Raw genomic sequence first — 27841 nt, forward strand, 5'->3', positions numbered from 1 at the left:
TATTTTCTTCTTTTGAAGAAAGAAATGTAGACCTTGAGTAGCTGAAGTCTTCAGGTTTTGTCCATTATCAAGTAAATGTTTAAAAGAAGCCTGCTTTTACATGTCAACAGATGTTTTAAAATCTGCCTATGGCAGCTTCTTTTGTCCTTGTGTGGGCAACTTCACTTTAAAGACAGTTCTAGCTGGAAGGGATGTGGGCAAACTTTTTGCAGATGATTGACAGCCTCTTAGGTTGAATGATGTTGACGTGATAAAATGCCTTTTGCAATAGGATGCACGTGGTAGGCTTAGATTTACACTGTCACATACGTTTGCTTGTGAAACTGACGAAAAAAATTTGTAGGATTCTATACCTTTTTTAAGGTGCCAGAAGATACAAAAATAAGATATAATGTGGTGTGGACACTTAAATCGGTCCTGTTCTAACGTTACAGCTCTGAAGCAGAGCATGCCCAGCTTGCTTCAGCATTCAGACTTTATTTAATGAAAATGTTTGTGTGGAATGAAGGTGATACCTTCTGTGTACGTGTAAACGAGTGACTAATGAGTGTGCATAGCCCTAGAAATAGAGAACAGAATGGATTTTTGCCATTGGAATAAAAAATGTTTGTTTGTTTGTTTCTGGCAAAATGCTCCATGTCTTCCACACAGTGCCAGATCATTCTTTTTCCTGCTTGAATGCCAAACTTGTAATTCCCTGCACCCAGCTGACAAAAACAACAGGATTTTTTCTGGTCACTTTTTTCTTTAGTTAGGAATGCAAATGTGAACTGTACATTGGAAGTACAGAATGTGACTAAAGTACAGTGAACAAAATGTCAGACCAAATGAGGGCTACTGAGGTTAATGCTGCTCACTTTCAGATCAAGTGTAGTAACAAAATCAACGTGATTTCGGATTTCCTCTAGCACAGAATTTGATTATCTTGCTGCAGAAGTTGGATACTGCTCGTCAGGGATTGTATATACCTCTTGTTATAGAAAATAATAAACTCTCTAGCCACTTGCTTTGGGCTTTCAGTTTTAATGGTGCTGTAGATAAATAGGTGCTGTTATAATGGAAGCCTTCCTGTAACAGGCTTGATTTCAGAATGCTGCTGGAGAATGAGGTCAGCCAAACCGAGTAGATGTGTCACATGCTGTGGGATACTGCTGCATGTTCCTTTCCATACATTTTGTTCCCAGCCTTAATATCTGACAAGGTGCCTGACCAGCTATGGCTAAATGTGTTAGGCCTCTTCTTTGTCAGGAAGGCTGTAATTGGACTTGTTATGTTACATATTCACTCTTTGCAAGTAAATAGCTGTTGTCATCTGAGTTGTTATTTTGTTGGTAGATGTTACTCAAGTTTTCAAGGAAGGAAAAATAGTACTTGTAAAAATGCAAGCACTGAACACCAGTGGCTTTGAGTAGCTGAGAAAGACAAGTCCCAGGTCACTATTACAGACACAGCTTGGGTGTAAAATGTACTTCTGTTTTCTCATTTCATTGTCTCACTTTATATTCTGACCTTTGGATCCACTGTTCCTTCCATATCCCCCATGTATTTCATCTCACTGTCACATGCTCCATCCAGATTTAGTAGGTTCAGCTGTCTAACTAAAATAATCATTTTAAGTTGTACTCACTGAATGCTTGCTCCAAATAAACAGTAGTCCAACATTTTAAAGAAACTAAATGCAACAATTCAACCACTACATTGCTTTAACTTCCCTCTTGAACGTGAGGTTTTTCTGTGTTGGAGGAGTGTTGGCCAGCTATCAGGTGCCTACTGAATAAAATAAAGTGTTTACTTTGAGAAATGAATTTCTGTAATTTCAATAAATAATGAATGTAACTATGGCAAGTTACATTCAAAAAATTCAGTGTATTTTATAATGGAAAAGAAGAAGAGGATAGTTCTAGAAGATGCAAATTTTGGTCCCTGCGTATTGTTAGGCTCACTTAATTATGAGTCTTCCTTCCTTTTGTTAGCATGTTTTCCTGCCCTTGTAGGTACTTGTTCTGTTTGCTGATTGTAACCCAGCTCTGATTGAGTTTTTGAGTCTTGGTGATCTGGAAATAGTATTAACAAAAGATGCACTGTGTATAGAAGAAACTAATGAGGCCTTTCTCCTTTCTACCCAGGTTGCTGGGGCAGTAGGAATAGAGGAGTAAAGCAGTACTAGTTGTAGCATTTGACTTGCATTTTCCTGGTCTCAGCGTGAGCTGGTCAGGACATCTGCTGCAGTTACTGTTTGCTGCTGGCATAAGCCTTCTGCCTGGAGGAGACTTGGGGATCTCCTCAGTGTATGTAAATCCTAGAATGGAAGGTGCTAAGAAGCCAGAGCTGGGCTCTTTCCAGTGGTGCTCAGTGAGCACAAACGGGAATGCAGGAGGCTTCCTCTGACTACCAGGAAGTATTCCTGTGCTGTGTGGATGCCGGAATACTGGCACAGGCTGCCCAGAGAGGCTGGGGAGTCTTCTGCAGGACACAACACAGCTTGGGCAGCTGCCCTGGGAGTTCCTGCTGGAGCAGGTTTGGAGCAGATGGACCCAGAGGTCCCTGCCAGCCTTAGCCATCCTGTGAGACTGGCATTCTTCTTGTCAGTGGAAGGCGAGGCATAGTGGAATTCTCCTGTTATGTACTTCTTTTGCATTCTCCATTACATCTTGGGGTGCATACTTGCTCTGTATTGGAGAAAGTGGTACCCACACAGAACTCCCTTTTAGCAACATACGTGTGTGTTTTTAGGGTTACATACATATGTGTGAATATTTTTGCTTTATTTTAAATGCTCTAGAGATGTAGTTGTGTGGCCATTTTGTGAAGGGCACTGACAAGCCCAAGATGTTACATCTTAGTTTGATGTTATCTGCGTGTTTGGAGCCTCATCTAAGCTGTATTAATGTGTTATATAAGCACTCCTAATCCACTTCAGCATATGCATATGTTCATAAACCTCTCCAAGACATGAATATGCTCTGAAACATGCAATAAAGTGAATTCAGCTGGAGGAAGCCTGGTGAAGGAGAGTGCTTCTGTAGCTTCTGAAGGAGAGCTTGTGAGTTGGCTGAAAGTCTGGCTAGGAGAAGCTTCTAATTTAAGTCCTGAAGTCTGGTATTAAGTGTACGGGTACTGAACGGTTTTAAAAAGAAAAGTAATAATGATACCAGACTGCATTCACTCGATTCATTTGGAACAACAGTATTTGATCTGTTTGTTACAGCTAGACGGTGTATTCCGATGTTGTGATAGAAGCAAGGTGGAGTCCAAAGACCTTTTCCTTTTTATGCAAAAGAACCAGTGGCACATTAAAGAGAACGCATGAATAATAGTTATCTTAGCTGAAAATATGAGGAGTGATCCTCTTATCTCACATAGTAACTACAGGTAGAGGCTTGGAAATGTTATGTGCAGTGTGATGCAGTCTTTGTGATATATTGAGTTTGAAAAAAAAAAGGGGGGAGAAGTGCAGTAACACTGGCCTGTGTGTTTGGGAAGTATTTCAATAAGTAGGTCAATTTTTTAACAATATCCAGTCCTTAAGAATGTCCCAGTTCCGCTATTGAAATGCTTCTTAGTTGTAAGGTTCTCGATCAGGCTGCTGGAACAGGTGGTGAGATGAGATCACTGCAGAATGGAAATAGCCTTTAAGCAGCACAGTATCTTCCAGATAAAAATCCTACGTACAGCTGGGTAGGTTTCCATAGAATCATGGAATGGCTTGGGTTGGAGGGGACTTCAAGGGTCATCTAGTTCTATTGCCAACCACTAAATGAGGCACCAGCTCAGGCTGCCCAGGGCCCAACCAACCTGGCTTTGAGGGATGGGGCACCCAGAGCTCTGGGCAGCAGTGCCAGGGCCTCATTGCCATCTCAGTGAAAAATTTCCCCCTACATCTGACTTAAATCTCCCCTGTTTTAGTTTAAAACCATTCCCCCTTGTCCTGTCACTAGCCAACCATGTAAAAAGTTGGTTTCCCTCTTGTTTATAAGCTCCCTTTAAGCATTGGAAGGCTGCAGTGAGGTCTCTGTGGAGCCTTCTCTGAACAAGCCCAGATCCCTTAGCCTGTCTCCATAGGAGAGGTGTTCCAGTGCTCTGAGCATCTTGGTGGCCTTTTCTGGATCCTCTCCAAAAATTCCCCATCTTTCCCAAGCTGGGGACTCCAGGTCTGAGCACAGTACTCCAGATGGGGCCTCACAAGATGGGGTCTCTGTGATGTTTCCCTTTTTCCAGTCACTGAGGTCTCCACTCCTTTGTCCCTAAGGACGGTTTCCTAGGGGATCCCATCCGGGGGATTCCTTAAATAGCCTGAAGTTTGCTCTCCTGAAGTCTGGGGTTCTGACTTTTGTTTTTTGCTAGACCCATCCTCCTCTAGATCACCAGCTCTACCAGGGCATGCTCAGTGAAGCCTTCAGTCTCAGGAGTTCCTCTGTGCTGGTGAGCACCAGGTCACTGCTTGTGACCGTGCAGTGGGACAAGTGCATTCCAGTGCCAGATTCCTACCCTACACACTATTTTCCCCGTGGGTTTCTGTACCACAGTGCCAACTCTGAGAGGTTAAAGAGTGCTTTGTTTTTCACTTCCAAGTTTTCAGCCTGTTTTTTGTCTTCTGATGCCTGTGAAACTTAACCTCTTCTTCCTAAACCAGCGATGTTCTGCCATTTGCCAAGTGCCAAGCAGCCCTCCCTGCCACACACAGATGTCTCTTGCCAGGTGCCAGAGACAAGATGCCAGATGGAATGGAGTTGGGTCGCTGTATGCAAACAACAGAGAACCTTCAGTTGACTGGAAGAATGAGCTGAAGTAATTTTATGATGTTGAAATGGAGTCCTAAGCATAAGGCTTCGTTTTCCTTGTTCCCAAATGAGAAGTCATTCTTTAAAATATTACAGATCTGGTAATTTTAAAGGAGTGTTTATACAGTCCAGAATGTAAACGAAGCTCATGCCAGTCTCTCTGTAGAATGCATAAAAATCCCTTTGGCCTTTTGTAGCGTATAGCAGATTTCTCCTTTGCCCTAAAAAGAAAGGATTTGTTTTGCATAGTGAATGTGGGTTCTTTTATGCTGCTTTTATGCTGTCTTTATAAAATCCACCTACTCTCAGATAGAGGCTGTTCCAGACTTTGGTAGGCAAATTTTTCAGAACTTTTTTTTATTTTAAGAGTATGAGCATCAGTAAACACTTAAGAAATCTTAAAACATCCCTGTTTTTTTTTTTATTTTATTTTTAAAGACTTGTATTTTTTAAACAGCTGATGTGAAATATCTGCATTTCTGTAATGGTGTGATCTTTGAAAGAGAGAAGGAAGAAAACCCTCCTTAGAGGCGCAGAAGAAAAACACTTTGGAGAAGAAAAGCAGTGAACAAAATCACATGAGTTAAAAAATGTAACCCCAATTTATTTCAAAGCAGTGTCTGTTAGAGTAGATGGAACAAAAACAAGTGACACAGGCTGTTTTAATTAGCCAAATAAGTACTGATACTTTGTCAATTCAGGTGCTGTTCCCTCTTAAATAATAGTGATGTTGGGAAGGGAGGGAATATCAGAACATTCAGCCTTCACTTTACAAAGGATATTTACAGGAAACTTTTTATGTTCTGTGTCTTAAGGGTTATTTTGAAAGCTGCAACATCCATAGGAACAGGATAGCAGGTTTTGAAGTGAAAGCATATGCCAATCCAACAGTGGTTCGGTGTGAAATCCATCATGGCCAGACTGGGGGCATCTACGTCCACGAAAAAGGAAGAGGACAATTCATAGAGAACAAAATCTATGCAAACAACTTTGCAGGTGTTTGGATTACCTCAAACAGTGACCCAACAATAAGGTATTGATATTTTTCTGCTTAGTGGTGGAGCTTTGGTGGGAATAGGAAATGTGCAACTTTATTTTCTTTATTGATACTGAACTGTGAGTGTTCCTGTATGTGTAAAAATGAAGTGGCTGTGTTTGGCTGTGCATCTACTTGAAGTGGGTATTTCTTGAAAAGTCACAAAACAAAGATTCTGTTTCTGTTTTGTTTCAGCTCTGAGTGCTGTACAGTCCTAGGCACTGTGTGTTGTATAGCACTGTATGACACTATTCCATAACGATTATCTTGCTTCTTAGGGGCAATGCAATTTTTAATGGGAATCAAGGTGGTGTTTATATCTTCGGTGATGGAAGAGGCCTTATTGAAGGAAATGACATTTATGGTAAGCTGCTTTTCTTACTGCATCTTAGATGCAGAGAAAAATGAGCACAGAAGTTGCATTGAATACCATTTCTTTTAACAGGTAATGCATTGGCAGGAATACAGATTAGAACAAACAGCTGTCCCATAGTTCGACACAACAAGATTCATGATGGTCAGCATGGTGGCATTTACGTGGTAAGCATTACCTGCAGGCAGGCAGGAATACTTGCTTTCAGTTCATAGAAGCTTACAGAAGGAGAGTATTGTGTGTAAAGTGCATGCTTGTGCTTACACTGACTGCATTTCTTAGGTTGTAAAATAGGCTAGTTGTGCCAGGGTGAAACTTGTATTGTAAAGTGAAGAATAAAATGTAGTTTTCAGCACATACAAGATCTCCTCTGGTTAAACTGATGCAGCTGTTCATTTACCTCAACCAGTTTGCATTTTGGTGAAGGAAACGTTTTCTTGTCTTCCTACCAAAAATTACCAGATGTTCAGCTAATGCAAGTGGAGAGCTTCATCTACTTGTTCTACAGATCTAACCAGGACACTTCACACTAAGAGTACTGCTTTCCATTTAAGCACGAGCATGTGGTAAAGAATTACCTTAAGTGATGTGTGCCAGCCCAGTGGATGAGGCTGGGTGTTGGTCTGAGGGTCAGCAGCTGCCAGCTCTGGCTTGGTGCGGGGGAGGTGCCTCTTCTAGCAAAAGGCAGCAAGGATTTGCAAGTATTAAAGCAGAACCTTGAAGTGTAGTGGTTCACATGCAGAGGGTTCTTAATTTTACAACAGAGTCAAAATGGTGACATAATCTTATTGTTTAAAAAGAGTGCAGATATATACCTGGAGAGAAGGACTTCCCACAGTAAAGGGGCCGTGAGGGGGTGGTGGGTACAAGCAGCAAAAGGGTATTTGCACTTAGCAGATGGTCTCGACTCTTACGCTTCTTGTATTCAGCATGAAAAAGGCCAAGGTGTGATTGAGGAGAACGAAGTTTACAGCAATACTTTGGCTGGGGTCTGGGTGACAACAGGGAGCACTCCGGTCTTGAGGAGGAACAGAATACATAGTGGGAAACAGGTGAGTTTTACTCAGCGTGCTGGGAGGGGGACGGAGGAAGAGGAATGGTTTGTATTTCATTACCTTCAAACTAATAATGACATTTCTCACATGCTAGGTTGGAGTTTATTTCTACGACAATGGACACGGTGTGTTAGAAGACAACGACATCTATAATCACATGTACTCAGGGGTTCAGATAAGGTAACGTGTATTCTCATTCCTCTGCCTAAACAGACACTGTGTTGTGTTATTTCATCCTTTTTTTTTTAACTGTTCTTGTCGCTTTGCTTCTAAAAATAACTTGTGTGGAATTCAGAATGTTGGAGCATTCTTATGCTGCAGCTCAGCAGAAGGAATTGTCTCTAATGTAGGCTGGGTATTGACCTCTGAAGTGTGTAGAAAATTAAATCTGTTTGCTGACTTCAAAATACAGTATTTTATTAAGGTTTCAACCAGTCACATCTGGATGTTTCTGTAGAGGCACTGCCATAGTTTGGCCTTGAGGTACAGGAAGCTGTGATACATGATTTCTTTGTTTCTGTATCTCTAGAACTGGAAGCAACCCCAAAATCAGACGCAACAAAATCTGGGGAGGTCAGAATGGTGGTATTCTTGTTTATAATTCTGGTAGGTCTGTTTCTGTCATCTCTCCCTAATTGGTATTTTTCTGTGATATTATCTTTTTCCATTTTATATTTTTTACTATTTTTATTTCATACTCTATAGGGCTTGGATTTATAGAAGACAATGAAATTTTTGATAATGCAATGGCTGGTGTATGGATTAAAACAGACAGCAATCCTACACTAAGAAGAAACAAAATCCATGATGGAAGAGATGGAGGCATCTGTATATTTAATGGAGGAAGAGGTAATTTTTCCCTTTCTGGCATATATCAAATGTTCTGAATAAGAGTTTAATTTCAGTTTAAGCAGTGTCCATTTTAAAGTACTCTTTAGAAATCCAGCTCTTGTCTTTTGAAGCAATAAAATCACAGTAACAAACATACCGTGGTGCTTTTTAGCTTAATTACATCACTAATACTAAACTCTGTGGGAGGCAGAAGGGGTAATTAATCTCATCTGAGACGACTGTGTTGATTACTGCTTACGTCAGTGCTTCTGTCTCATCTGCAAGCTTTGCCATTTCACTGAAGGACAGTACTCAATTCAGGTTTCCTAGCCAGCATCTTGCATGTGAACTTTCTGGATTTTGCCAGTGTGAAAGATTAAGGGAAAAAAAAAAGAGACACTTTTAAAGGAATCATTTGAAGGTATTCCTGTCCTACAATAACAAAAATGAAAATTAAGCTTTGTATTGGCGGGCTGCTAGTTTTAGGGGACAAGTGTAGAACGAAGCTAGAAAAAGAAAATCTGAAAGTTGAAAGATCTCGTTTCCATAAAATTGATATGACATTTAGAGGGATTTTCTGTATTCCTACATTCCCAAATTCTGTTATGTACAGAATATTATGTACAGTATGCACTGCTCCATCCCTAGAGGTGTTCAAGGCCAGGTTGGATGGGGCCCTGGGCAACCTGGTCTAGTATTAAATGGGGAGGTTGGTGGCCCTGTTTGTGGCAGCAGGGTTGGAGATTCGTGATTCTTGAGGTCCCTTCCAATCCTGGCCATTCTGTGATTCTGAGAAAAGAGTATCCTAATGTGCTTATGCTCTGAGGTCTTCCAGTACTTAAAGGCAGCTGACAGGAGGGAGTGTAACTTTTTACATAGGCAGGTAGTGATAGGACAAGGATGAAGGGCTTTAAACTAAAAGAGGGAGATCTGTGTTAGATGTTAGGAAGAAATCCTTCACTCAAAGGGCGCTGAAGCCCTGGCACTGCTGCCCAGAGCTGTGGTGCCCCATCCCTGGAGGTGCCCAAGGCCAGGTTGGATGGGCCCTGGGCAGCCTGAGCTGGTGGGGGGCAGCCCTGCCCACAGCAGGGGTTTGGGGCTGGGTAGGCTTTAGGGTCCCTTCCAACCCAAACCATCCTGTGGCTCTGCAGTGATATTAAACTTCACTAGCCAACTTCAGTGCTATTTATGGATATTCCTCAGATGAAAGGAATGAATATTCCCCAGAATGGTTACAGGTGAGGAAATGTTAACAATCTGAAATCTCTTCTTTGCTGCTTCTGTAATAGGTCTTCTGGAAGAGAATGATATCTTCAGGAATGCCCAAGCTGGTGTTCTTATCAGTACCAACAGCCACCCTGTGCTAAGGAAAAATCGAATATTTGATGGCTTTGCTGCAGGTTTGTGTTGTTCAGATCAAATTTTGAAGTGTTAGAGCTGAGAGTGAGCTGTTCACTGAGCTAAATCTGTGTCTTTACCCCACGTTACTGAAGGTTTTTAACAAGTGATTGGGATGGCCTTCAGTCTGTTCTTGAAATAATTTCAGAATTGTAGCTAAAATACCTTTTATTGCTCATGTTGAGAATCAGTGCGTAGTCTTCCTTCTCATTTTTCAGTGAAATACTATTTATTTCACTGTTTTGTTTTAGAAGTATTGGATAAAGTTGTCTAGGAGGTATTTATAGCTGATCTGATGGATGTTCTATTGCTGCTTTAAAACAAGGAACCGTATAACAAATAGATTTTAGAGGGATATCAGTTGCATTTCAGGTATAACTGTCATTTCCACAAACTTGGAAAATGATTAAAATGAGCATCTGTGACTCCAAAAGAAATGAGGAATGTTTAATATTAAACGATCACGTGTCCACACATCTTCCATTCCATTCCAACTACACTTGTGTTCCTGAGTTTTCCCCCATCTTTTTTTCAGAAGAAGGAAGTTTTCTGAGAAGGAGGCTGTAAAGGTGTTGTTTCTGTGTGTAGTGGGGGGAGCGATAGGTTGCTGTCAAGAGCAGTTCAGGAGAAATGGCATGGAGGATGTGGGTTAATGATGAAAGTGAAGATTGGGATGATTTTTAGGTCTTCTTCTTGAAAACTTATTTTAAAAAAATGTTTTAGAAAAGGTAAGGTATGTGTACAAGAACTTCCCCGTGTATGTGAAGATGGCAGGTTGAGCACCCAAAAATCCTGTCCTCTCGAGAATATCTGATAATGGTACTCTGTTATCAGATACACTGATAATATATTGTTACTGCTAGAAATCATGTGTGCCAACTGTAGCTCTCTGAAAGGATTCAGTGAGCATTTGAACCTCAGATTTATAGTGCTTCAGAGTCCCCATTTCAACCATGTCAGCTTTCTTTTTGTCCTTGAGCTTATTGTTTAAAAAAAAACACAAAAACACACAGAAACCCTCACAGCTCCACAGGGAGGTGCAGCTGCGCAATGGCTAAGGACTGACTTCTCCCACTTTTCTTTCCTCTCTTCTATTCCCAACCCACAACAGGCATTGAAATAACAAATCACGCTACTGCAACATTAGAAGGCAATCAGATTTTCAACAACCGCTTTGGGGGTTTATTTCTCGCATCTGGTGTCAACGTCACAATGAAAGGTGAGCCGAGCCTTTGTTGGTTGTGTTTGGTCACTTTGTGCTTTAATTCAGTGCTGGTTTGCCATTTTATTGGACCGCTTCTTTTCAGCTTCTGGTTCTGATATGGGATGGCTTTGAGCTGAGTTTGTAATTAAGCACTTGGGCTGAGGGCAGTAAGTGAGATTTTTGGACAGGTAGCCAGAACATTCCAAAGGTAACTTAAGGTTTTCCAGTCATGTAGAAATGGTTATTAGCTCTTCTGTCTCGGAGCTGGTCATGGTTTTGAGCAGGTGAGATGGTCACTGCACATCTCTAATTGATGTTCTAAGCTAGGATAATGGGAAGTCTTCTGTCACAGCTCTGAAAACAAATGTCTGGTAAAGAAGCACACCTCACTCAGCTCTTGGGATCTGGAAGCATGGATGTTCACAATCCCAAAGCACTTTTTCAGAAAATAGGAGCAGTTTAGAGGCATCCAGTTCCAATGTCTGATAAAGTGTGCACAAGATGGGATCTAATCTGTCTCTAACCATCCTTCACAAACCAGTTCACAAAGTATTAAACAAGGGTGGGTCAGAGGTTTCATGAAATCCATGCACAGAGGAGCAGTCTTTCTGGGCTGAGCACTGCACTGCATTGTCTGAGCATCTGCCTTGCCTTTGAGCAGCTGTCTTGCGTTGAGTCGTTCATCTGCACAAGTGCCAAAACTAAAACACATAGAACTAACTGTTCCTAATCGTTCTAGGCCTTAAAAGGTGGGAAAAAAACAACTTGGATGTCTTTGAAAAGACATTGACTTAGTGTGTTTGTTTTTTCTTTCCCCCCCAACAGATAACAAAATAATGAACAATCAAGATGCCATAGAAAAAGCTGTCAGTAGAGGCCAGTGTTTATATAAGATATCCAGTTACACCAGCTATCCCATGCATGACTTCTACAGGTAACAGTTTCCTTCTGGCCACCCACAGTAGGGTTCCTCAGACAAGCCCCCTCCTTCTTTAGCAAGGCCCCTAAAAGTTGCTATGTCAGTAGCACACAGATGTGTTCTCTCAGTTTTGAGAGAAGAGATTCAGTCAGGTTCCATTGAGCTGAGGAAAACGGATGGTTGCCACGAACCTGAGCCCCAAGGCAGCGCATGGCAGAGCTCCTTTTCCAAAACACAGCCAGGAGCGTGCCAGGAGATCCCAGTTAAAGTGAAGTTCCCAGGTGTTACTGCTGTGTGTGTACTTAAGTGCTGCTCTGCCCCCATGCCCTCCCCAGCCCCCCATCCCAGCCTGCTGGGTTTTGGTTCATGCCCGATGCATCTCTCTCCAGGTGTCACACCTGCAACACCACAGACCGCAACGCCATTTGTGTGAACTGCATTAAGAAGTGCCATCAAGGACATGACGTAGAATTCATTAGACATGATAGGTATGTTGGTATGTTTGCTGCGAGCGCGTCGAGCTCTTTTGGTGATGCAAGCGTGAGAACTAAAGAGCTCTCTTTCTTTGTAGGTTTTTCTGTGACTGTGGTGCTGGAACACTGTCTAATCCCTGTACACTTGCTGGAGAGCCTACACATGATACAGATACGCTATATGACTCTGCTCCACCTATAGAATCTAATACATTGCAGCACAACTGAATTCCTTTCAGAAAGAAAGTCCTGCCATTCTAATATCATAACTGTTAAACCTTTTTTTTTGGAGGAAGTTATACTTGCCCATTTCTGCAGAAAGAGACTGTATTAAAGCGGATGTGTGAGGTGTTGACACTATGGAGCTCAACCTACCAAAAAAGAAAGTGGCAATATGTTGACTCAGGATAACAGAACTGGGCGTTTTAGCATTACTGTGTAAACAAAGACTTTGAAGGGACAGAAGTGAAGAAAAAATAAGCTGCAATTTTGTACAGATACCAACTTCCGAAAGCTGGTGTTTTTACAAGTAGCATTGAAACGCAGTCCAATTTGCAGTAGTACTATTCTGTAGACAAGCAGCATTCTTTGTTGCTGCCTTTATGGACATGGGTACCAATTGCTTTTGTAACATGGTAAAAAAAAAAAATGTGAGCTAGCACTTCTGCATTTCTTTTGATTTTTTTTTTTTAACATTTATTCAGATTGAGAAATATGATTTTAATGCTTTAATCTCATGTAGTTTGTTTCTAATTTCAAGCAAAAAAAAATCTTATTGTACTTGAATGTGTCCTGTTTTGTTAGCACACCTAGACTTGCTGTAACTGTACTCATGTCCCAGTATGTACGTTCTTTCTATGAAAGAGAAAACACTAATCTTAAATTATATCCAGCAATTTTTCTGGTGTCCTCTGAAGTTAGAATAATCTCCTTCCCTGCCCCAGCAATAGTCTGTACTCAAACCACCCTAACAAAAAAGCGAGTGTTTTAATGAGACTTCCTAGACTATAATGCACTATAAAACAGAGTACCCATGTAACTAAGTTTTGTGAGTGAAATTTTACTATGTTTTAAAGTACACGGTAGAAAGTCTCCTCAAAACAGTCTTGTATTTTACTCTGTTCATAGTTTTTTTTGAACAGTCTGGACATTACTTTACATAACCTGCTGGAAATCGCAGCAATTTCCTGCTCTAATGAAGCTGAGACAAGTATATATACAGCCCTATACAGTTTCATAGCTTTTTTCCATTTATGTGTATTGGTGACAGTGGGTAATCAACAGCCTGAAAGTGTATGCATGTACCATAACATCTAGACTTAATATATTGTGGAGTACTCAATAACCATTATGTAGAGGGTAGGTAAGAATTAAAGGGTTTAATTTCCTAGGAAAGACAATGGAAAAATGGTCATTTTTAAAAAATAAAGTTTATTAGATCATAACGTTGTCTGCTACCACCTTTTTGACAAACTGCTAGTACAAAAACTCCTCAAGCTTAAAGGTGACTGAGCATAGTGCTGAGCTTCCCTACCGCGTTCGCATCACGTGTCGCACCATCCACCACCCGGCACAGAAACCTGAGGGAAGCAAAAAGCATCACTGTCATTGAACATAGCAACGAAGGGGCAGGAGTACCTGACACACATGCCATCCTTGTGTGGGGTCAAGGCTGCTGTCAGCCTACAGCACCTGAGTGCAGAGGCACCAGTGCTGTTCCCCAGCAGCCACCAGCACGGGCTCACTCGCAGCCCTTGGGTTTGGCTCAGCTCACACCCTGTCCCTCTGCAGTCACGCTCTTTGCCCTGGGCACAAGCACAGTGACCCAGGCTCAAACTACAGCATTCAATCTGCTATCTTACAGCCAGCTGAACGTCCCTTCCCCAGTGACTGTACATTTGATATTCACAAAAATGGTTTTACTTCCTCCCCTCTGCTCTGCTTTTCTAAAGACAAAGCAGCAACCAAATTGTAAAATGGCTGCCAAGAAAGCAACATCCTACTTCAGAATAGAGAACAGAGGCCTCACCTGAATATTCTCAGTGACATTGTCTTTTTTTCAAACTCTTTTGCTTTTCTGTGCCCTTTCTGAATAACTTCCTCTGGGATGTCAGCAAGTCTTGCTGCATTGAAGCCATAGCTTTTTGGACACGCTCCTTCAATGAATTTATACAGAAATGTAATTGTTTCCTGGCTTGGATCTTCGCTCTCATTTTCCACCATACAAGCCTAGAAAAGTGAAATGACTGCCGGTTAGTTTTTGTCACACAAGACAAGCAGCTGCACAAAACTACCTGCTCCCATGGGAGCTCTGGGTCTGAGCAGAAGGCTGCAGAGAAGTGTTCACAGCACGAGGTCTGCCAGCCACCAGGACAAATCCCATCCGCTGGTGCTCAGGATTTGCACATTACAGCTGATACAAACCATGTGTCCAAGCCGCACGGCCGCGCTGCCTGAGTAGTCCTCTACTAAGGAGTGGTAATGTGTGGAGAACAGCGTGCGACACTTGATGTTCTCAGCAAGTTCTCTAACAACTGCACTTGCTATCGCTGTTCCATCAAACGTAGCCGTGCCTCGGCCTGGTGTGAAATGGAAAAGCTCTGTCATCCCCAAGAACCAAAAAGGTAAACAGTCTGACATCTACTTGCTCCTGAAGAGACCCCCACGAGTGTTAAGATGGATCAACAGAAGCAAAGCTGTTGTTCCTAAAGACTTACAAATACAGTTCACTGAGATGTTGCAAGCTAATACACAGCAAACCCTCTTCCATACAGCAAGGGCGGGGAGGAAAGAAACTGCAGTGAGAGCCACCAGCAGGGCCAAGTGACTGCAGCATCTGCTCCATAACTGCCACTATCTCTTCTGTACTGCAGAAAACATTTCTGCTCTGAGACTTGCTGCTGGCATGCTAAAGGTTTGCTGCATGTAATCTAGTAAAGGCCAGCAGGAAAACTCAGCTGGAAATAAATAGGCTAATAGGGATGGAGGATGGGAGGTGGTGTGCTGGTTCCCAGGGCACCCAAGGGATCCATGTTTTAGAGGGGATGACATGGGTAGTGTCTCATTACACATCAGTGGCACTGCACTACAACTCCCTCTGTGTACCCCATTCTCATCTGCACAGCCCTACTGCCCATCTCAGGCAGTTTCCATCTGTTACAAAGCAGACTGTTTACCGAGTTCGTCCACAAGAACGAGGGAATGCTCTGTTGCATGCTGCAGGATGCTGGAAGTCTCGCTTAATTCAACAAAGAAGGTACTTTCACCTTTAAAGAAGAGAAAAAAATAGCTATGAAGGCATTGAAGAGCTGAAGAACACAGCTGAAAGCTTGTTTGATCTGCACTGGGTGTTAGTCAAGCTAAAATGAAACTTGAAGCAAACTCATCAAAAACATAACGCTTTTTCTTTTCCTAGCATGAGAAGAGTGGGGGCTTAATTTGACTGACAGCATGTGTACTGATTAGGCACCAAATCCTACTCATCTGTGCACTCAGAGCACTGGTCAGATTATTAGCTTGATGAAAAGAAAGGCACAAAGGAAACAAGTCAAAGATCTTTTGCTCCTTCTTGCTCTCAAATGCACAAGAGGCAGCCCTCACATATATACATGGCTTTTCAATGTGGAATAAACATAAAAAACAAAAAGCAGGAAGCCTTAAAAAGATTTAAGAAATGGCCTTATTTTTTTGGTGGGTGATGACAAAGTAATGGATTATTCAAACAATTAAGGCTGTAATCATCCAAACCAACCTTTCTTAGTAAAAACTTCACTCTGAAAACCAAATGTCTGCCAGGAGTGCCAGCACACCAAGTTACAATCCATGACCTGAAATCCTGCTGTTTGTTTTAAAACAGATTACAAGCAGAAGTACATTCAGAGCCTTGCACACTATATTCCCATAGGTATAAATCCAGCTTTACCAATCCTTTGCAGGGTTCATTCCTGCTCTACTCATCACATGCAACAGTAACTACTGCAGTTTCTGAGTAGAGAAGTGTTTACTTCTTGTATCCTTGGGTCACAACCACATAATCCCCTCCCCCACTGTTGTGCTCAAAAACAAGTTTCATACAGGCATGGTTAAACACCATCCAGTAATATTCTCTGCACTTCCAGGACTTGGTATGGTTTTGTTTTTGTACTGAAGTTAAACAAAACAGCAAAGAGCTGCAGGAGCCTCCAATTGGGGAAGTACTTGTTTTTTCTTTAATTAAGTGCTCAGATTGAATGATTCATTTCCAAATTCCTCATGCGCAACAAAATTCAGTAGGCTTTGGTTTTCATATTCACTGACCCACATCTTCCAGTACAAAGATCACAGAAAATCTACACCTTCCTTAGCTGAATTGTGATACTACACTTAGTAGCACAAAGATTATTTTTCCAGCCCTGTGACTCTGGGCACACCACCCCAGGCATACATCCCCAGTGTAGTTGTTGCGGCCTTCACTTCAATGGGAAAATGCAATATTCCACTGACAAGTGAACCCGAGTGTCAAAAAGAACAGACAATACACACATGGAACAAACAAGTGTATCAAACAATGGCAGACAAAGCACTCTCCCCAGCTCTCCGTGAAAGTATGACACAGCATCCCTCTCCCACCTGCATTCGTGTGTGCTAAGAACCTCCCTCCATGGCAGAACACTGGAGTTCAGAAACTCACCTGACATGATTCTGTCAGAGGCACCGAGCCGTGTAAATACTCTGTCGATGGGAGTGAGCCTGCAGACCTCAGCAGGCACGTAGCATCCCAGCTGAGCCATTATAACCAGGAGACCAGCCTGCGGAACAAACATTGCCACACATGAAATTCCACTGTGTGCTTGGGGTTCCGGTTCCATACAGAGAACAAGGGAACAAAGCTAAGACTTGAGTACATAAAACTTCTCCCACTGTTTTAGCAGCTCCAAGTTGCAGCGTCATAATCCCCGATTACAAGAGTAAAGTACTCTGACAGCCTTGAAAACACAGCAAGCAGTGCTTGTAAGGCAAACTCCCTATTGCTTCCCCACTTGCCTCCAAATTGTTTTCATCTTATTCAAGCCAAAGCATCCTTTGTCAGATGATGCCAAGTCCTGGGGTAAGATCACTATGATGCTCTATCACACTTTCCAACCATCTCTCACAAGAACAATAAAACTGATTCCCCAATAAAGTGAAGAAATAGACAATCTACTACCTAAACATAAGCATTTTCAACCTGAATTATAACTTGGCTGCAGTGTTATCACTCAGATCACCACTGGGACCCTTACAAACAGCTAGTCACAATTCCTTTCATCAAAACACAAGCACCCTGGAATACTCAGTTTTATGTAGCTTGGCAGTCACCTGTCTCATGAGTGTTGATTTGCCACCCATGTTTGGGCCAGTGACTAGCACACAGGAAGCTTCACTACCGCCATCTTCATCTTTACTGCCTATCACGATGTCATTAGGAATAAAATCGTCCCCAAAGAAAGTTTTTGTAATGCAAGGATGGCGTGCATTTTTCAGTTCCAGGAAGGGAGGAGAACTATCCACAGGCAGTAGAATTACAGGTCGGCACAGTGGTCCATCACCATCTTGACTGTAGTTAGCAAGGGACATCAAGACATCTACAAGATTAAAAGAAATTCCACAACAGGAATGATGAAAGAGCTTGGGAACAGCAAGACCCAGCACCCCACCTGTTCTGCCATATTAATGCTGTTATCACAACCAGAGTTTTTAAACCACAGATGAAGGGCCGGCCACAGCCCTTTCTTTTTTTTTTTAATTTGGCTTACCATGACCAGATTTCATCCTTTACTATGGAAGAGTAATTTTACTTTATGTAAAACTTGCAAGAAAGGCTCTTACCTAGCACAGCGATGCACTGTACGGCTGTCTGCCAGTCTTGGCTGTTTTTGTCAAAGTTGTAAAACAAACGCCTCATGCAGTCTTTCAGAGCCGCATCTCTTCGCTCCTCAGCATTAATCAACTCAGCCAGCATCCTCTCAATCTCCTTGGTCCAGTAACGTTTGTATCCCTTCCTGGTTGACTTCAGCTCATATTCTTCAGGTAAATTACGCGATATGGCGGTTTCTGGTATTTCCATTTGATACCGATTTTTGCCCGTCCCCCAGTACAGCACGGATTTGAGTCCAAGCAGTTTGCGTTGCTTATCGAGGTATGTACGGAAATCTTCCTCAACAGTTTTAATGTCCTGTAGTGCTTTATCATAATCGGAGTCAAAACCTGCCTTTGGAGTAATCACTCCTGTCTTCCGAGCCTGGTTATGATCAAAAGCAGTATCCCACCTTTTAAGCTCTGCACTTAAGTCTGGGAAGCGTCCATCAGGATGTTTGGCTTTGCGGGTGACTAACTGCTTAAGGACTTGAGATTTGAAGTCACTGGCAACTTCTTCCATGGCATCGACAATTTCATTCATTACTTTAAACCCCTCCAGTGCAGATAAAAAGTCGGCAATTTTTTTTTTGCTGTATTTAATTTCTTCATAAAAGATGGCCCTGCTGTCAGGATGGTTCTGACTTTTAAGCGGTGATCCAATGCTGTGAATTTTGCTGAGCAGCCTTTCAAGGTCAGGAAGTTTCTTCAGATGCTCACTAATTTCAGTCAGTTTAGCCGGCACCGCCAGCAGGTCCTCAACAGCATCTAAACGATCATTAATGGATGTAGGATTACAAAGCGGAGCACAAAGCCACTGCTTCAGGAGCCGCTTCCCAAACGGTGTACAACAGGAGTCAATCCTCTCCAACAAGGTACCTTCCGTGGTTCCGTTAGTTCCATTCTGCAGGACTTCCAGATTCATCAGAGTGACTCCATCCAGCACCATGCGCTGGTCAGTTCTGGCAAAGAAATTACTGGCGCTTGCAGTTTTTGCATTATCAGCATCCACAGGGACATACTTCTCAAAGTTTGCCAGCGATAGCAGCTCCTGATCAATCAGACACTTTTTGAGATAGAAGACAATTCCCCCAAGAGCTGACAAAGCTAACTCGCTGTTTTCGCCAGGAGTTAACCCCAGCGAGTCACTCTCTGAAGTCAGAGATTTGATTACAGAGGGCAGAACACACCCATTCTCAGGGTTTTGATTCTCCTTGAAATACTCTTCTTCAAGAAGAACTTTTAGTGTTTTAGATGCATTCCAGAACTGGGAGCCAGAGATCAGCCCCTCCTGAATGCAAGAAATGAGCGAGCCTTTCAGTATCTTCTGAGTGTCTACAGTCAGGTTCCCCTTCTCAAACAGGACCTGCACAGGAGTGTAATGTGCCACTAAAGTCCTAAACCTGGAGCAGTGTCGGTCATCTGAAAACTGGCCGACATAAAACTTCCCAACTGATGTGTCAACAAAACAGACCCCATAAACACGTTGTCCAGAGGAGTCTTCTTTTTCCTTAACACACAGAAGGTATTTGTTATGGTTCTCTGATGGATCACAATCTATAATGCTGTAAGTCTGAGTGCCCTTAGTAAGGATTCTGCAGATTTCCCGACGTACAACCCTGTCAAACCTGGTTGGGTGGGCCGTTGCCTTGCAGCGCGCTTCCATCATTTCAGGAGTTTCTGTTTGCTCAACACGGGCTATCTTGTAGCCTTTCTGAACCAGAATAGCAGAGAATCTGCCAAATGCAGTTTCTGGAAAACCGGAATGAGCCCATGAACCTTTCATAAATATCAGGCCCAGCTCATTCACACCAATGACTGCATCCATGTGATACAACTCATAGAATTTTCCAACTTTGTAGCAAATCACCGCATCGAAGTTTTGACTTTTCAGCTGCCACCACCTCCGCATTCCAGGCGTACATTTGTTAAGGTAGTCCTCAGGTACATACAAAGTACATGGGTCATAGTCAGGGTCATTCTGTCGTCTCCTGTGTGCATCTTTCTTTTTCCCTTCCTGCAGCCACTCAAGCTTCTCATGTTCCCATGCTGCAAAGCCACTAGTGCCTCCACTGCAAGCATTTGCCTGAGACTCAAAATTTTCAGGTGCTGCAAACAATGTCAGCTTAGACTTGGCCTCTAACGAAAGTGGTGCTGCTCTTTTGGGTGCTTCAGAACGTTCATTTTCTAAGCTACTCCTTTTAGAAGGCTTGCTGACGTTTCCTCTCTTCCGTTTAGAAGGGACTTTTATGGGACTTTCTTCAATGCTCTCTGCATCTGTCTCTGCATCAGTAGCTTCATTTTCATCCACCCCACTACTAGCTTCCTCGCTGCTCGCTGCTTCTTTCACATCAGGCTTGAACTCTACATCAGAACCATCACGATCACTGTCCGAATCCAGCACTCTTCTTCTTTTGGCTTTTACAGCACTTCCTCTGTTTGGTACTCGCTTATTGCCCTTCACATCCTCCTCACTATTGCTGTCATCACTGTCGCCTGATGCACTTCCACTCATCTGCTGAAAGAGAAATTATTTGACCTATTAAAAGTTCTGGCCACAAAGTAAAATATCACAGCTGCAAAGAGAAGCACACAAATGCAGTAGCTATGATACTTCATGCAAAAGACAAGACAGTCTCAGCCACACAGCAGTCTAACTTCACAGAATATTCTTTACTGGGAAATAAACTATCTGCCCGTGGCGTAATCACTCCTCTCTGTATTCCTCACTGCTTCATTTGAATATGCATAAATGATCCATGTTAAAAAATAGAAGCTTCAAACACAAAAGGTGTACAGTACATGACACCCAGCACAAAGAAGAAACACCTCCATCAGCTAACCATGCTGTTTAGTTCATGCATGTTTAGTAGGAAGAAAAGGAACTCCATTTGCCTTTTTGGCCTAAAACTTTAACAATACCAGTGCCTGTGTTAGAAGAACATAGCAATGGAAAGACTGTACTAAGTACAAAATGGTAGTTTGCCCCACAGCGTTGTCACCTGTTGCTGGAGAAATGTCATGCTGGAGAAAGAGTAGACAGGTCACACTGATAGAAGAGGTAAGGAACACTACTGCCCATCAGCAGTTTCCTCATACCACAGAAGTTTATTCCAATGCATGTGGCAGTAGTGAAATTGTATTTGAATTATAATACATTATGAATGCAACACACTAAAAGATTTTAGTTATCCCAACAGACTAGCATTAACAGTATAAGAATTTGCATTTTGGTGCAACTGCACAAGATCAGGCTCCAAAACCCAACTTAGTGTCTTAAACCCAGCACTCAAAAAGTTATCAATTTTTATGTGAGAATTTCAACTGAAATTAGGACAGTTTAGAACATGAGCAGAGAGGATAAAAGAGAGCCCTTTGTCAGACAGCAGGTAAGTGGGGGCACCTTGGGAATGGCCACTGAGAAGAGATTATAAATATACTAGAGAATTTAAGAAACTTATTGAGGTCAGGGAACACTGAAGAGACATTAGACTTGTTTTTCTTACTAGAAAAGGTAGAAGAACAGCATATGATCTAACAGCACAGAGGCAATACAAAACAGCATAGGCATTCATTGTATGTGCTATCAAGCAGACAAGCAGTGATTACTGTACCACAAGGTTGCAGGATGCTCCGTGCTTAGCTCCAAGAGACAGCTTCTAAGTTCTACCATTATTTCTGAAAATGACAGCAAGAAATATTTTACCTCCATTTCCTCCTCCTCTGCCTCCTCAGCATCTGAAGGTTCACTGCACACTGCCAGCTCAAGTCGCTTAGGTTTATCTTTACTCATGGCATCATCTGCCAGCTCCATTGCTTTTTTAATTTCAGGCTTCGTACTATAGAACATACCTCCCTTCAGCACCTCTCTGTCTGATGAGCCTGCAAAACAGCCATCTGTCAGAAACTGAACTGGTCCAGCATTTAGCCAGTTAGCATTCATCTTTTGCTTTTAAATGTATCCAAGGTATTAGATATCATTAGATTATTAAATATATTACATATAAGATACATATATAATATGTACATTTTATATACAAAGTATTTTCCCTCCTCTCACATCCCTTTAGCAGTGCAGTTCCTCTTTTCTTGCAGAAAGCAACTACTTTCTGCAAGGTAACAAAGACAAAAAGCAAAGGCAACCAACCTACAGACTGGTTTCTAGAAAGGATCCCCAGAAAAATTGTGATTCATCTTAATGCTATGCTGAAGGAATAAATGGTGAATACATAACATACCATATACTTGGCTTGGGGACAGAGAAGAGTATGCCACAGATGGGGAAGGTTGATTCCTTTATCTGCTTTTTTAGCTCTCTGCTTGAACACATCTTTACACCTGTTCTTGCAAGTCACTTGGGAGACTGCTATTAGCTCCAAATTAACCATAGGCCCAAGGTAGTTCACTTGTGGGCTCTCAGTACCCAAGTATGAAGTTTCAAGCAAATGCAACATATCAACAAACTAGATCTTCATTTTAGTTTGCAAATGCAGCGAGACAGTCTAAAAATACTTTTCATGCATTTTAATAATGACAACAGTTGCAGGAGCAAATCCCATCATGCAATTTAACTGCATACTCATGTGCAACATCTTCATTTTCACTTAATCTATTTATACATAAATCACTCAGTTTCTCGCATGCCCAACCGTTACAAAGCCTGGCTTTGTGGTGCTTATATTTATTCAGTTGTAAGCAATACTTTTTCTGTTAACCAATGATATCAACTCTTTTTTTTTTTTTTTTTATAAGTGTTTTTCATCTTAATTTAAATATTCATACTCTGCTCTGAATTAGCCACCTTTCTTGCAGACAGACTAGTACTCCTGTGCTTAAACGTTTTGCACTTTTCTTATTTTACTGCAATTATTTTGGTAAGTAGTTCAATTATTCTAACCCACATCTGCTTCTATAAATACTGTAAATTGTTTTAAAAATACACCTGATTCTTTTAGAATGCCTTCAGGAAAGATGCACGTTAACCCATTCACCTATGCTGGACTGTACTAACACTGGGATAACATTACCATTTTAAAACTAATCATGGCTCAAGTGCAATACCCTTAAGATGGAGCTCTTGTCCCTAATCTTCCTACTCAGGGCAAATGTCAACTCTCAAATACGTGCTTACAAACAAGGTTTGACAGTCTTAACATTTTTCAGGATTTCAGAGATTTGTCTTGATTTTCTTCATAAACATATGGAAAATAAAAGAAAAACTTTAAAACATAAGCAAGCTTTCAGCTTTCACTGTAACCTAACAAACAAGAGGGCTGAGGACTTTATAACCACTAACACCCCTAACCCACAAAAACTTACTTTCCCTAACATTAGGCAGGACAAAACATGCTTTCACTCTCAACACTGCTCTTGGTTTTGTTGCTCATTTCCTATGGAGAACACCATACCCTGGATTCTGCACCAAAAGGAGTGGCATCTCTGCTTCAAAGCAATTCACTGACATCTCCTACCTTTGTACGGCCTCAGGTACTTGATGCTGACCCAGCCCCTCGTGGGACTGACATCAAAGAACTGCACGTGGATCCGAGCAGAACTCCCCTTCCCTCTGACGATAGTTCCCTCCGTGGGGTGGTTGTAGACGAGGCACGGCCACCAGGGATAGCCTTCCATCTTGGCCCAGACCAAGTCCCCAGGAGAATAAACACTGGAGACACTGCACAGACAAGAGACGTAGGGGTTAACGAGTATTGTCCTCACAGAGGAAAGCGTGCAGTGCAGCAAGCAGCGAGCCTGCGGAAGGGCCTGGGAAGCTGCTGGGAGGCGTGACCTCGTTTAGCCCTTCAGATCCTCCTAACGGTGCCCACACCCCTCTCAGCCTCCTTTTTGTGCTTCGCTCCCCGAGGCTCCGCTTTGCACTCCTTCCCTACCCACCCGACGCCTCCTATGTTTCCTAAGGGCGGAGGAGCGCTCAACCAGCCATTAGTTAAAAGAAGACCCCAGGCTGCGCGCTACAGACGGCCCCGGGCGACGCACTGGAGACAGGCAGATTATACAGCCATCGCTTCCCGCAGGAGAACAGGGGAGGGCAGGGCGCACGAAGGAAACGAGCGGGGCTCCCCGGAGCCCCGCGCACAGGACGCCCCCGCCGCCGAGCCCCGGCACCCCAGAGGCCGCGCCGCACGCAGACGATCGCTCCGCTCCCCGGCCCGCCGCAGGCCCAGGCCCCGCAGCTCCCGCCGCTTACCCGCGGCCCTTGGCGGCCGCCCCGTCCGCTTTGCCATTCTCCTTGCTACGCTCCGCGGGCCTGGCGGCGGCCTCGAAACCATTCTGCTCCCTGGAAGAGCGGCAGCGGTTCTCCCCGCCGGCGGGCGGAGGGGTGGCGGCGGCCCGCGGCTGCTGGGCCTTGGGGAAGAAGCGGAGCAGGGTGCTCTGACGAGACATGGCCACGGCGGGAAACGCGGCCCGCCGCCGGCGCGCGCCAAGACAGCGCGCCACTCCCGCCCACCGCGCGCCCCGCCCACCGCGCGCCGCACCAACCGCGTCAGGCGGGAGCCGCCATCTTGGCACCGCTCCACCCCCTCAGGTCGTGCCCTGCGCTGCGGGTGCTATCCGCCGGGCCGCCGTTCCCGAATTCGGTAGCTCGTAGCTAGATCTTGTCTCGGTGCACCACACTACTCATCTGTTAACGCACCTCCAGGACAGTGACCCCACCGCCTCCCTGGGCAGCTCGTGCCAACGCTTCGCAGCCTTCCGTGTGGAAAAAGTTTTCCTACTGTCCAACCTGACCCTCCCCAGGCACAATTTGAGGCCGTAAGCTAAAAAAAAAAAAAAAAAAAAAAAAAAAAAAAAAAAAAAAGATTCCCTCAGGGAAAGGGAAGCCGTGCACCTGCCTTGGAGCACTTTGTCCCAGGCTGTGCTGTGAGAAGAGCAGCAGTGCAGTGGGGAGGTCTCAGAGATGTGCCTGGAGCAGAAGAAGCTCGCACAGCTGCCAGCCCTTCCCGGTGGGTTTCCAGGCAGGAGCAAAGAAATGGCTGCTGAGGTAACAGGAGCTCTTCTTCTTCCTTTAAAAGCAAATTTTTTATGCATTAGAACGCAGTCAATGTTACATGTTACAGTGGTGTGCTTAGTCTGTAACAGTACAGAACAAAATAAGAACATGTTTTCATGTTTTTAGCAGCATGAATTCAGGAGAAAAACAAAACAAAACACGGTGTCGCTAAACGTCTGTTTGATTAGATTTTTCCTTCTCTAAAATTATTGTTTGGGAGATCTGAAGGGCTGAACGAGGTCACGCCTCCCACACCTGTAGCAAAACCATCAGAAATGCAAGGAAGCCATCTGGCCACCAGAGGTCTCAAAAGCCCAACAAAATGTTTTAAAGGCATGTTCCTTCCGAAGGAGTTCGCTCTGTTTGGTTTCCTGAGCCTCATGGAAGACTTGTTGCGATTCGTTTTGGTAGCTCCTGTGTATCTCTAGGCTGACAGGAGCTCGTGAGTCAGTCCCAGCCTCTTTGCTGGCATTTAGATTTGGCGTAACTGTGGAGATCTTAAGAAGAGACCACAGTCATTAGAATTACAGAATCAGAGAGGGGATGAGTTTGAAAGGGACCTCTGGAATTCCCCTGCTCAAGCAGGGCTAGGAAGAGGAGGTTGCCTGGGACCATGTCCACAGCCTTTCTGGGCAACCTGTGCCAGTGGTCTGTCACCCACACACTGAAATTCTATTTATTGGAAAATCTTGTATTTAGCTCTTAGTATTAATAGCAAGGAACTAATTACCCACTGCATTCACTAATTCCCTCACAAAGTTCACAGACATTTCGCAGTCACCCTGCTGGGACACTTAACTCCAGCTGTTGACTTAAAACCAGAAGCACCCATGGATTTGAGGTAGATGTTCAGGAACTCCCTCAAGGCCTTTTGTTTCATCATATGCATGTGTATTAATTTGATATAATCTTGTAGTCTTGCAATTAGCACACTTCTTGGATGTAGCCTGCATTATACAACCCATGGCTGATGTTGGTGGACTGGGACAGATTCAGCAGACTTTGTGTTCAGAGTTTTCAGATTTTGTGGATTCAGCAGAACTGCTTGTCTGTGGAGCTTAGGAGCACAGGGGAGACTTTCACATGCTACCACTTAAAACATATTTTCCTCCTCTTCAGCCTGCTGTTTTCCGGTACCTCTTTCTCCATCCACATACCTACCTGTAGAGCCATTCAAATAAACACTCACAGAGGGAGCCTTTATGATATTGTTTCCGTTTCCTTCTAGTAAAATATCTACTTCTATAATATCTAATTTGTATATATTTATTTGTTGCATCAGTCTTGAGTAGGATCTAGAATAATTAGTACATGAATCTTTAAAGTTTTTTGATAGGAAGCTTTGAAAGGTAAGTGGCATTACTGAAAACTTACTAGGCTTCCCCCCTAGAGTTGCATAATTTCTCTTTTGTTCACTGCTGCAATAAGCAAGATGCTAACCAGGTGATTTTGAGGTCTTTCTGGGAAAGTGAAATAATGTAAATCACAAAGGAAACCTACAATAAGAATTACAACAGAAAAGCAAAATAAAATTGAGGTCGATAGCTGTTTGTTTATTTAGTGTTTGCAATCTCTAATATTCTTGCTGAATAACATGTTAGAAAGGAAAAGTGACTTCTCAGTTGAGGTATCACACGGTTCTGAGTCGCCAGATACAGCCAAGAGCAAATCAAGCTTAGGGAAAGGAGCAAGGGTGCAGACAGCACAGAGCAGGTCCTCACCAACAAGGATGCAGAATTAAGCATCCAAATGGAGTGGGCAGAGCAGGGTGACCCAGCAGTAACTTAAAAAAAAAACAAACAAGTGAGTGGATCAGGTCCTGTGGCAAACAGCAAATGAAATGACCGGCATGCAAATAGCTTAATGGGAGGTAGATAAAGAACCCAGTGCATCATTTGATTAATGTGTGCCCTTTCTCTGGGGTTGACTTGAACTCCCTTTATACTGATGAGAAGATCAGAAGTAACCTTAACATGGTGCTAAATGCTTTATGGGCCTTACCTTGTTGACAAAGGGTACCAGGCCAATCTCATGATAATGAGCTGTTAGGTTGCAAGGTGGAACATTTACAGAAGTAGCTTAATCATGCTAATGAAGACATGACTGAAGACAATGCTGACCTTACTAAAAAAATGACTCCCAAAGGAGAATTCAAGCACGAGTCTGTATATTACATGAGCTGTAAATCAGGTAACACAGAAAGGTTGAGGTTTAAGAAAAGTGCAACCGTGACAAAATATTTGAGTACTGATGTCTCTCTGACATCAGAATACAATTGATCTGGTAGGATGGGAAGAATCAGATACCCTAATATGCTAATTTAGCTGAGAAAAATTGATGTAGTAGAGGGCTCTAAAGGCTTAAAGGGTATTATTAAAGGTAAAAATACTTAAAAGGTATTATTCCTCCGTGCAGTTTACTACTTCTCAGTTTCCTCCTCATCATCCAGCATACGCAAAAGGATACGCAAGAATATGAAAATATTGCTGCTTATTCAGTAGCTTATTGATCTGTGCTTGGGTTGAAAAACCACCTTTATTTTCGTAAAGAAGAGTTTTTTTTTTCTCTCGTCATGCTTTTTGCATCTGAAGATGTGTATCTTCCTTGTACCAGTTTTAGAAGAACTTAGCAGCCATGTATGTATGTTTATTTAGGGTGTCTGATTACACGGTGACTTAAACCTTTGCACTATTTTCCTTTAATGACAAAGTGGCAGTAAAAACAGATGAAACTAAAATTTCTGAAAAAATGACATTTTAGGGTGTTATGTTTCCTTTATACCTTCCTTTAGGTGTAGGTAGAGCAGAGCTGCTGGAATGACATACAGTACGGCTACCAGAACATTCAGAAGCCATAAGAAAAGTATAAATGTAACCCATGAAACCAAC

At 42.9% G+C, this 27841-nt stretch overlaps 3 protein-coding genes across 9 annotated transcripts in view; 2 read left to right on the forward strand and 1 right to left on the reverse strand.

Moving 5' to 3' along the window:
* Positions 1 to 13515, forward strand: part of FBXO11 (F-box protein 11) — a 65097-nt gene extending 51582 nt beyond the window's left edge. For all 6 annotated transcript variants that reach the window (XM_031598866.2, XM_031598856.2, XM_090134703.1 and 3 more), the window contains exons 12-23: positions 5597 to 5814; positions 6096 to 6181; positions 6263 to 6357; positions 7120 to 7242; positions 7340 to 7425; positions 7775 to 7851; positions 7951 to 8094; positions 9366 to 9476; positions 10586 to 10693; positions 11504 to 11612; positions 11987 to 12085; positions 12169 to 13515. In XM_031598866.2, the coding sequence (XP_031454726.1) occupies positions 5597 to 5814; positions 6096 to 6181; positions 6263 to 6357; positions 7120 to 7242; positions 7340 to 7425; positions 7775 to 7851; positions 7951 to 8094; positions 9366 to 9476; positions 10586 to 10693; positions 11504 to 11612; positions 11987 to 12085; positions 12169 to 12298 (1386 nt within the window). In that variant the 3' untranslated portion in view covers positions 12299 to 13515. The remainder of the gene's footprint in view (positions 1 to 5596; positions 5815 to 6095; positions 6182 to 6262; positions 6358 to 7119; positions 7243 to 7339; positions 7426 to 7774; positions 7852 to 7950; positions 8095 to 9365; positions 9477 to 10585; positions 10694 to 11503; positions 11613 to 11986; positions 12086 to 12168) is intronic.
* Positions 13482 to 24399, reverse strand: MSH6 (mutS homolog 6). 2 transcript variants are annotated; one of them, XM_031598848.2, is made up of 10 exons: positions 24150 to 24399; positions 23416 to 23618; positions 21651 to 21826; positions 17918 to 20459; positions 17408 to 17673; positions 16740 to 16857; positions 15247 to 15336; positions 14495 to 14649; positions 14100 to 14299; positions 13482 to 13650 (listed from the first exon to the last, which is right to left on the reverse strand). In XM_031598848.2, exons 1-10 carry the CDS (start codon positions 24344 to 24346, stop codon positions 13569 to 13571), a joined length of 4029 nt encoding a protein of 1342 aa, XP_031454708.2. In that variant the 5' UTR covers positions 24347 to 24399; the 3' UTR covers positions 13482 to 13568. The 2 variants fall into 2 exon arrangements, with proteins under 2 accessions (XP_031454708.2, XP_031454700.2); XM_031598840.2 differs by having other exon boundaries at positions 17918 to 20462; positions 24150 to 24397.
* A 455-nt stretch (positions 24400 to 24854) lies between these two features.
* The window catches only part of KCNK12 (potassium two pore domain channel subfamily K member 12), a 108875-nt gene continuing 105888 nt past the window's right edge, over positions 24855 to 27841 (forward strand). Inside the window, exon 1 of the transcript XR_016463906.1 lies at positions 24855 to 24944. The gene's annotated coding sequence lies outside the window, so the exon portion shown is untranslated. The remainder of the gene's footprint in view (positions 24945 to 27841) is intronic.

This window comes from Phasianus colchicus, chromosome 2 (assembly GCF_987193195.1).
Source record: "Phasianus colchicus chromosome 2, bPhaCol1.hap1.1, whole genome shotgun sequence".
In the NCBI taxonomy this organism is placed as follows: Eukaryota; Metazoa; Chordata; class Aves; order Galliformes; family Phasianidae; genus Phasianus; species Phasianus colchicus.